Source organism: Aplidium turbinatum, chromosome 15 (assembly GCF_918807975.1).
Source record: "Aplidium turbinatum chromosome 15, kaAplTurb1.1, whole genome shotgun sequence".
NCBI classification, from domain to species: domain Eukaryota; kingdom Metazoa; phylum Chordata; class Ascidiacea; order Aplousobranchia; family Polyclinidae; genus Aplidium; species Aplidium turbinatum.
The window spans coordinates 18,368,888-18,378,790 of record NC_137486.1 but is presented as its reverse complement, the minus strand read 5'-3'; the positions used below and the strand labels follow the sequence as shown (position 1 = coordinate 18,378,790).

The 9,903-nt window shown below is 39.3% G+C and overlaps 1 protein-coding gene across 2 annotated transcripts; it reads right to left on the bottom strand.

The window, feature by feature from the left end:
- Positions 1–1,305: 1,305 nt before the first annotated feature.
- Positions 1,306–8,444, bottom strand: LOC145784224 (elongation factor Tu, mitochondrial-like). 2 transcript variants are annotated; one of them, XM_082596004.1, is made up of 10 exons: positions 8,343–8,444; positions 8,004–8,053; positions 5,922–6,048; positions 5,646–5,812; positions 4,831–5,004; positions 4,374–4,466; positions 3,783–3,918; positions 3,162–3,412; positions 2,665–2,799; positions 1,306–1,739 (listed from the first exon to the last, which is right to left on the bottom strand). In XM_082596004.1, the coding sequence occupies exons 1-10, from the start codon at positions 8,377–8,379 to the stop codon at positions 1,542–1,544; spliced, it is 1,368 nt and encodes a 455-aa protein (XP_082452130.1). In that variant the 5' UTR covers positions 8,380–8,444; the 3' UTR covers positions 1,306–1,541. The 2 variants fall into 2 exon arrangements, with proteins under 2 accessions (XP_082452130.1, XP_082452131.1); XM_082596005.1 differs by having other exon boundaries at positions 8,025–8,053; positions 8,343–8,425.
- Between the last annotated feature and the right edge of the window lie 1,459 nt (positions 8,445–9,903).

Here is a 9,903-nt window from a genome sequence, read left to right as displayed (position 1 = left end):
GTTACCCCATAACGGCACATGTTGACTGCCCAACCGGGACTTCTTGCTGACCCAACAAGACTCAGGAACAAGGTGTTAAAACTGGTACTGTTCCGGTAAACTATAGGCTAACCGCTAACGTAGCCTACGTCTATAGCTAGCTAGTTCGTCTCTAACTAACTAACAGTTTTAACACCTTTGTCGGCAGCAGTGGCCGAGTGGTTAGCGCGTTGGGCTCGCAGTCGAGAGCCTGCATGTTCGACTCCAGCCACCCGCACTTGCTGTTGTTTCTCTGGGCAAGAAACTTTACGATAATTGCCTCTACCCAGTGATCGATTTCGAGTAATGGGTAGTAACAAATTTAAGTCATAAGTAGAGTAGACAACCGGAAACAGACATTGCCGTCGGCTGCAGCGTGGGTCAGGTGTACGTCGGAAGGCGTACACCGATGCATAGCGCTCAAGTCCGCTTTCCCGCAATGCAGGATAAAGATATGAAAAACAAAACAAACAAATTTGGTTGGTGATGTCATTGCATTCATTGAAACCTTAGGGAACGTTCAAATATTACGTAACGCTTTCGAGGGGGAGGGGGGGGGGTTATGCAAAGCGTTACGTTAGCGTCACATCGGGGGGGAGGGGGTTCAAGCAAAACGTTACGTAACGCTTTCGAGTACGAAATGGTAGTTTTTTGTGCTGAATTCGTAGTGAAAAAGCGTTACATGAGGGAGGGGGGGATTGAAAAAAGCGTTACGTTGGCGTTACATGGGGGAGGGGGGGGTCAAAAATTCGAAAAAAAAGCGTTACGTAATATTTGAACGTTCCCTTACTGGGAATTGACCTGTTCAAGTGGTTACCGTACCATTATCTTTATCCTCGGACTGAGAAAGTTGATAGATGAGTCCTGGCAGTTTCGTATACTTGTAGAATTTTTTAACAACTTACACAGGCTCAGTTGCCAAAATTGAAGCTTCTGCTTGGTGTCGCTCAATGGAGATCACCCCAAGCACACACCACGAGAGCCGAACCAGCGCCGCTTGATCTCGAGGTTTCTTCGTGCACAAATTTGGCCGCTCAACCAACTGTGCTATCAGGGCGGACGAGGACTAACCGACTGTGACAGGCAAATGATAGCGCAAACTGCGTTTCGCTGAATGTGATCACTTTTCCAATAAAAACAACCCAATAGCAACGATAGGCTGTGATCGTATGAAGATATTGTAGCTTGCCTGACAATCCAGTTGACTGATGCACAATTACACTTAGTTTGCTCTGTAAGATCGGTTCGTGCTTTATGGGCTAAAGTTGTCTACTGGCAACACAAAGATCAAGTAAAAATGTTAAGCTTTATTTCACTTCAGAAGATGAAACACAAGCAAACCGCGCGAACAGATAAACGTAGTATCAATGACAACCTAGCATTCTTTTGTTTATTCGAACATGATCAAGTGCTGAAAGGAAAACCGGTAGTATGCACCAAGATTCGCTTGGGGTCGTGCGCCAATCTGACATTAGAAGAAAAATCGGCTTTGCAGACGACAGCACTGCGAAAGTGTTCAGGTATCACCTCTTTTGCTTTTTAATCATCTTCGGATCTATGAACATGTCTTCGGAAGAGTCCACGTCAACAAGATCAGTAACGATCCCAGTCCCAGCTGTTATTTTATCCATCCTCACGGTGAAACGGTCTCCTTTCATTATCACCATGGGGACTCGCAAGATCAGTTTCATGCTTCCTTGCTCGCCAGGCATGATCATTTGCTGTGAAAACAATAGAAGAGTCATTGAAACAACGCAACTCCACCAGAGGTGTTCGTTAAAGAGGTACTACAACATAATCTGGGCGACAAAATAGGTGAACCCAGCCAGTGAATCATTCTTTTTTCACATTGATGTAATGTCTGCAGACGTTAAATCAACGTAACAAAAGATGAATTTGCTGTACGGAAAGCAGAGTAAAAAGGCTCGTAGCAATACCTTTTCGATACACATTCAAAACAAGAGGCAACACTAGGTGATAGGTTTTCTATGTTTTTCGTACACTGACGCTTTATTAAGTTGTTGAGTTGTGCAAAATGCCCATTGAATATCCTTTTTAAAAACTCCGATTGGAAGGAACCCTTATTTCTCTTCACAAGGCTGGAGAGGTGTTCTTGAAGTGCGTTGATCAAGAGCACGCCCGGGAGCAATTTTCCAAAAGGTAACATTAAAAAATCCCCTTTGAACTTTGTTTGGTAATTATAGAAGAAAAAAGAGCTATAGCGGTGGTGAGAATCAAACCCACGTCAATGACATGACTACCATCGCCCTAACCCTCTGCGACAAGTCAGCCGATGGCAAACCGATGACTTTATGTAGCTAGCATTTACGTTTTCCTTGGTTGCTCAAAGGGGATATTTTAATGGTACCTTTTGGGAAGTTGCGGCCCGGGAGTTAAACCAGCGTCGCTTGATATTGGTATTTCTTCGTACGTGGTCTGAAAACCTTGATTAACATATAATCGAGTCTTTTGCTTGGCATTCAGCGTTAAGGAGATGGGTCCAGGGCCACAACGTACTCCGCTGCGCCTCCACAGTGCGCCACGAAACCCGAGTGCCACGGAGAAAAGATCACATCTGGAGCTGTATTGGTGGGAAGAACATCATCCGTTTAACTTAATTTTGCGTATAGCACTCCTGTCACTTACCGCAGTCTCCCCCTCTGCCGGAGGAGGACTACGAACTACACAACTCCACGTTTTGAAAATCATCATGAACTGTCTTCCTGCGACGAAAGGAACTGCCTTACTTGCGGTCATTTCCTTCTTAGACAACATGTACATCTGAAAATACAAGATGTCTGATCATTATCAATCGTTCCTTGGCAACATAGTCAAGTGGTGAACGCGTTCGCTCAACAATACAAAGGAAGTCGGTTCGAAACCCATCAGGAGCATGCTGCTCGACAAGAGACTTATACACGTGCTAGAAAGTTGATGCAGGTTTTGGCAACAATTTAAATCTTCAACCGCCAATTTTATATGTTTTCTGCATTAGCTTCATCGTATTTCATAAAAAACGAAGAATAACAAGTTTCCTAGACAACAAAATCCGTCATTTTTACATTGATTCAACGCCTGCAGACGTTGAACCAATGTAAAAATGACGGATTTTGTTGTCTGGGCTTCAACCCCATCTCACAAACCGTAGCTATCACTCCTTTCGTGGGTTGAACAGTTCCTGCTTTCACAGCTACCATGCCTCTTTTTAGATCCTCTCGCTTTACGCCTTTGATGAGGATTCCAGCGGAGTCCCCGGCTTCGACACGGTCCAAAGTCTTGTGAAACATTTCCATGCTGGTCACGGATGTCTTAAATTTTTTACCAAATCCAAAGATGTCGAGCTGGTCGCCTTTCTTGAGAATTCCCTGCTTCAAGCATCCGGTGATGACGGTGCCTGGAAGTTGAAGGCGATATTTGTTCATCATTATTTGCTTAACAGTATATGACAATAAGTCAACAAAAATGATTTCAAATAATCGTTCCCATAAATGCTCATCTGCTACAACAACGTCGATCCAACACCTACTGCAGGTACGCAAATGCATCTTGGCACATTCAATGACACAATCGAGCATGACACATACTTGGCAGGGTATACGAAAATGTACGTAAGCATACTGTACAATGCAGACGAGAATCGACTGTGACTAGTGTTCTATTACTACCAGGCAACATTTTTGCAGTCAAGTTAGCGGCGGGGATACAAAGAATGAAAAAAAAAGAAAGTTATTGAAACTAAATCCTCGACACTGGTTCGTTCTAACCTCTTCCAGGAATGCTATAAATCCCATCAATGGGATACACAGGTGGACTTGTCATGTCCCGCTCCGGAAGAGGAAGCTTGTCCAATTCCTCCACTAATTTTTCTATGGAATCTTTGCCTAATTTCGGATCTTTATCCTATAAAGGTAGAAGTTGGGTGTTAAAATATCAATATAAAGCATAAAAACTATAAAATAAATAATGCCAGGGTGTGAGATAAAACTGGACCAATTTCACCAGCACAAAAACAAATGACGTCACATATGAAACATGCTCAAAGTTTAGCTTTCAATAGTCAGGGATTAATTTACAATTTCTTGAAGCCAAACGAGTGTATGAAACAACAAATGCTAATCATAGCTTCCCAGGCAGCAAAATCCGTCATTTTTACATTTCCAGTTTTCTATTTTTTCCATTTACGTTTCCAGACGTTGAATCAATGCAAAAAATAATAGAATTTGCTGTGTGTGTTTACGCAGTTGGCAGGATTCCTAGACATTGAAATCCCAAATACAGAGTTACACTTATTATTTCACTTCTAAAAGAGAGAATATGACAAAACGTTTCTGGGGGAATCGTTATATGGTTATTACTTCTAATGCGCACAGAGCCGACCCAACGACGACTGGTGTGTTCTCGCCGTCGTAGCCATTCTTGTCTAGGACTTCGCGGATTTCCATCTCAACCTGCACGGAATTCAAACGTGAACAAGAATTCTTGTTTGTATTAACACGTCACAAATAACACTTTCCCAAAGAAATTCGAGAGCAATGCAATATCTGCCTCATCACATTTTTGTACTGGATCTACAAATGGCACAGCATGTATTCAAAGAAAACATCTTAACGCCTGTTGCTGGAAAATATTGTCGTGGCTTTACTGAGTACGGTTAAAAACTTAATATTACAGTATGTGATATTGCATAAAGTAATCATTTTGAAAAAAAACTCATAATTTTGCTTTACAGAAACTCTGCATTTGCAAACGCAAAAAAATCAAAGGTGATCATAAATGACGCAACAGCATATACTAGTTCTATCCAGTTCTTACCAGTTCAATCATCTCTTCATCCGCCGAATCGGCCTTGTTGATATATACAATAAGTTGAGCGACGCCAATTTGCTTGGCGAGCAATACGTGTTCATGGGTTTGAGGCATTGTGCCATCAGTAGCAGCAACCACTAAGATACTTGCATCCATACTTGATGTACCAACAATCATATTCTGCAAAAAAGACATGTGGCAAAGTGAAATTTTTAAATGAAAAACTTGTGATGCTTCTGAAAGCAGGTGTTCTTATTTTTTTTCATTTTTAACGCAACACAAAGATAGATATGTTTTAGCTTTCTAAGGCTACCTACATTTCAAAATGCAATTAATTTATTAGAAAATATAAGCTAACACACACGAAACATTGCTAAACCGAAACAATAACAGTCAACTATACATGTAACATCACAGATAAACAATTACACATAACTAAGCAATAATAAGCAATTAAACATAGCACTTCAGCGACGAAGGAAATGTTGCCAGCCAGATTGGCATGAGTGGATGCATCATTGCATGTATTTAAACTAGGGACAATTAGAACGCACTGTTGCGTTACAATTTGCAGGAAGCTGCTGCTTGTTGGCCTGGCAAGAAGCTATTGCTTTGCGAAGTGTACGTCACAACGCAGGTACCATCATTATTGTAGCGGAATAGTGGCCAAGGGCACAACTTAAACAAAAAGGTAATTATATAAACACTCACATTTCTCTGTAGGCTACTATAGTACAATAAATTTTGAAATGTAAACAGCTGCAGATAACAGTGCCAAATTGCAAAGAAAAAACTTCAGAAGACAAGCTTTCTGATCCTACCTTAATGTAATCCTCATGACCTGGGCAGTCCACGTGGCTAAAGTGACGTGTTTCTGTTTGATAACCAACGTTCGAAGCATTGATGGTGATACCTCTGGCTTGTTCTTGAGGTGCATTGTCAATTTGAGCATACGAATAAAACTTTGAACCTCCCTTTTCTGCTAAATCTGAAATTTGGAAAATCAAACAAAAAGTTGGCTTATTTTAACATTATATATACAAAGCATTTTTACTTTCAGACGACATATTGAAGTTTTCAAAACTTTCAGCACATACGTTTAGTGATGGCAGCGGTAAGCGTTGTTTTCCCATGATCGACATGCCCAATGGTTCCAATATTGACATGTGTCTTTTCTCTGTTATGTGCTTCTTTGGCAAAATTTCTTTCTGTATTCCAGATGAACTAAAAAGGTAATTTTGCATTTAGATGGGTTTATAAAAGTCATGTTTTTTCGGAAACCTCCGTATGCATAAAAAAGTAAAACTTCAAAACATACTTTACCACTGGTTGAAGTTTTAATTATGACTATTGGTTAAGGGTCTGATTATAAAGAACTTACAATTGACATCAATATTTATAAGTTCTTCTGAAAAGAACTGAACAATTTCTATTTAACCAAGCCAAGCAAAAACCATCAACTGCAATGTTATATTACATGAATTGAAACATTAGATAGTTGTGCACATTACACCATCAAACACTAACATAAGCAGCAAATTTAGACTCCCCAGAACACCAAACAAACGCAGCTATTGTTTTTTTCTTTCATTGCCAACAACCAAAATATGACCGAAAATAACAAAATTCATCTAACAGTGTGAAATAAAGTGTGCAAGCTGAGACTGTTTGAAATGGTGTAATATCTTCACATAACACATCTTTTTTTTTGACAAAATCATTCTTCAAAAAACGGATCATTAAGTAAATGCCATTCAACAGATTCACAGTTTAATTTAGATTTTAATAGGAAGTGGCTACATTTATGGCGCCGTAAATACAGCCATTCCATGCCTTTTTTTTAATCTTTACGTCGCTTTTACTGCGCATGCGCCCTGGTGCGCATTTTTTCTTCTTTCTCAAAAGAACAAATTAAAAAAAGTGCTTATTATATAACTTCTAAATTCAACCGCTTTTGCCAAGTGAATCTGTGGCGCATGCGATCTTTGTCTGGCTCGTACTCCCGAGGATATGGGTAACGCCTAGAACATCACACGCCCAGGGCGAAAGAGAAAATTGAATTGAGTCCTGTCTTTGTCATGAGTTACCATGGGGGGTGGGGGGGGGGACAGGTTATACCTGGGACTGGTATATAAGTCCCCCTCACCCCCCTTGGTAACTCATGACAAAGACAGGACTCAATTCAATTTTCTCTTTCGCCCTGGGCGTGTGATGTTCTAGTCTTTTTCGAGGATATGAGTTCGATACCACCAAGAGGTGTTTCTTTTTTTTTAAACTAAATTCGAACCCGAAATGACTCAATTGTTAGGCTACGCATTTTTGTGGCCGTTCAATTTAGTTTGTTTTTAGGTCTGACCATCACAACGAAAAAACAGTATATGACAAACAAACAAACATAGCAGAGGTCTAGAAAAAGGCAGAAGCGACAAAACGCAGACGTTATAGCGTGCATGATAGCAAAGCTGGACAATCAGTTTAAAATATGGCACGGTCGTAACACCTAAAAATTTTATGAATTTAGAATTTTTTTTTACTCATATTAATTGTTAAAGAAAAAAACTCACTAGCCTTTTTTTCTCTTTGTTCTCAATTTATAAAAATGTTATTAAAGGTGTTGCGACCGTGCCATGTTTTGAACTGATTGTCTATTTGTCCAGCTTTGCTATCATGCACGCTAGCCTATAACGTCTGCGTTTTGTTGCTTCTACCTTACTCTGCTATGTTTGTCATATACTGTTTTTTCATTGTGATGGTCAGAACTAAAAACAAACTAAACTGAACGGCCACAAAAATGCGTAGCCTAACGATTGAGTCACTTCGGGTTTGAGTTTAGTTTAAAAAAAGAAACACCTCTTGATGGTATCGAACTCATATCCTTGGGAGTACGAGCCACAGATTCACTTGGCAAAAGCGGTTGAATTTAGAAGTTATTTATTATGCACTTTTTTTTATTTGTTCTTTCGAGAATAAAGAAAAAATACGCACCAGCGCGCATGCGCAATAAAAGCAACGTAAAGATTTAAAAAAAGGCATGGAACAGCTGTATTTACGGCGCCGTAAATGTAGCCACTTCCATTTTAATAATATACGAGTAATGTTTCCATAGGTTAAGTTACATAAAAACACAAAAAATACTTATCATTGCAATTAGAAAGCTAATATAAAATAATGGTGGTTACCAAAGGATTTGATGCAATCACCTTCAAATGTCGACAAGGCAACCTTGATCCTACAAAAAACCAAGTTTAGTTGAAAACATAATGTAAAATATGTGACAGCAAAATATGTGGTTTTATAGGGATATAACATGATAAAATATAGTTCGGTAGCTTGAACAAATAAGTTAAAAAACCAAAAAAAACTACTTAACCTTTTATGTTAAAGTAACAGTGCTGAAATTAGTGCCTCAAAAAATCAGTTTTGCAATAAAACAGAAAAATAAAATCACTTTACGCTACTGTAGATTTATATAGCATATATACTGTAGAATAATGATTACATACGATGTTACAATGTACCTGATAATAAGAACCTTTTGACAAGCAGCGTTCCCATGATTATGAAACTGCACTGTGCAGTAAAACTATCTTAACCTAAATATCTGAAGATAATTGCCTGCTTTTTATCCAAAAGTTTGGATGTCACATCCCAAAGCATATCACAATGTTGTGGTTTTATTCATTCAGAAAAGAATATACAAAGCAATTCATATTAAACCGAGGATAAAGATTCAAGCAATCAATCAAATTATAGCTGACTTTATTTAGATGGTACCTCTAAATACCCCATGTCAGGCATTTTCGAGCATTACCAGGGTTAACAGTTCCAATTGAACTAGTCTTTTTAATCACGGTTAAGGTTATAATTGGGAGTCAAGGTTAAGATTATGGACTGACAACCCTTTGAAATGTCTGCCAATCCCTGAAAACACCGACAAAATGCTTGGCATTGCTCCACAATTTTTAAGAGTTGCCAGATTGCCAACCTTTGTCTGTAAAACTTTGGTTATTCTTGCTTCCCAGTTGCATAATTTTTTTAACAGTTACGGAGTGTTGTATCTTTGAATCCTTTGATTTCCAATTAATACCCATGTGCTTCAATAGAATAAATGTTATTTTTAGCTAAACACATCTCGCAACACTGACAATGGGTAGGCCTACTCTCATTCAGATGACATTTTTTAAAATTTGATATTACAGACGAAATCGGTTAAGTGCATACTATTTAAATATATCAATCATTTTCTATTTGATTCTATTTGAATAAAGACCTTCTGATGATCCCCCTTTTAGGATGACACAGGCTGTCAAGGGTTTCAAGATGTCAAGGTTTCAAGATGGCAGATGTCAAGATTTCAAGGTTTAAAATTTTTTTGGTGATTCTTTAGTGTTTAAGTTTTATATTTTTCGAAAAAAATTTTTGATCACTTCTGGAACAAAGAAGCTTCAAGATCAAGCGGCGCTGGTTCGACTCTCGGGGTGTGCGCTTGAGCAACGCACGTTAAGGACTGCTCTCCATTCAGCGGCATCTAATGGATGGAATAGTTCCCCGGCAACAAGACTTCAACAATCGGAAACTTCACTCTGTCAATCTCGGTGACCGGGCCTGCGTCAGTGATTCAAAGCCTCTACAAGTATGCGAAACTGCCAGGATTAAGCTCTGCAAGAAGCTTTCCCAGTCCGAGGATAAAAATTCAATCAATCAATCAATTGATATGCCTTTTTGTTTGGGAGATATAACCAAATGAAAATCAGCCACCTGTTGGCGCTATGTGTCTTGTGACGTCATCGGCTGGCAGCCAAGTAAACGGAAAAACTTAGAACATCACACAACTCAGGCGAAAGAGAAATTGAAAAAAGAAAACTAATCGGGAAAAAATGATGGTTTGCGAAAATGAGAGAACTTGTATACCTGGGACTGGTATATAAGTCCACTCCCATCCCCCTTGGTAACTCATGACAAAGGCAGGACTCAATGGACATGGCTCTTTCGCCTTAGTTGTGTGATGTTCTAGGCGTTACCCAAGTAAACAGCTTCACGCATTTGCCTTAGAAACGTCGCATAGGTCATTGTATATTG

Coding starts and splice junctions, on each gene's coding strand:
- LOC145784224 (XM_082596004.1), bottom strand. CDS start 8,379: ATGGGAACGCTGCTTGTCAAAAGGTTCTTATTATCAG. Junction 5,005..5,645: donor GTCATGAGGATTACATTAAG/GTAGGATCAGAA, acceptor TCTTTTTTGCAG/AATATGATTGTTGGTACATC. Junction 1,740..2,664: donor CGGCAGAGGGGGAGACTGCG/GTAAGTGACAGG, acceptor TTGTTTTCACAG/CAAATGATCATGCCTGGCGA.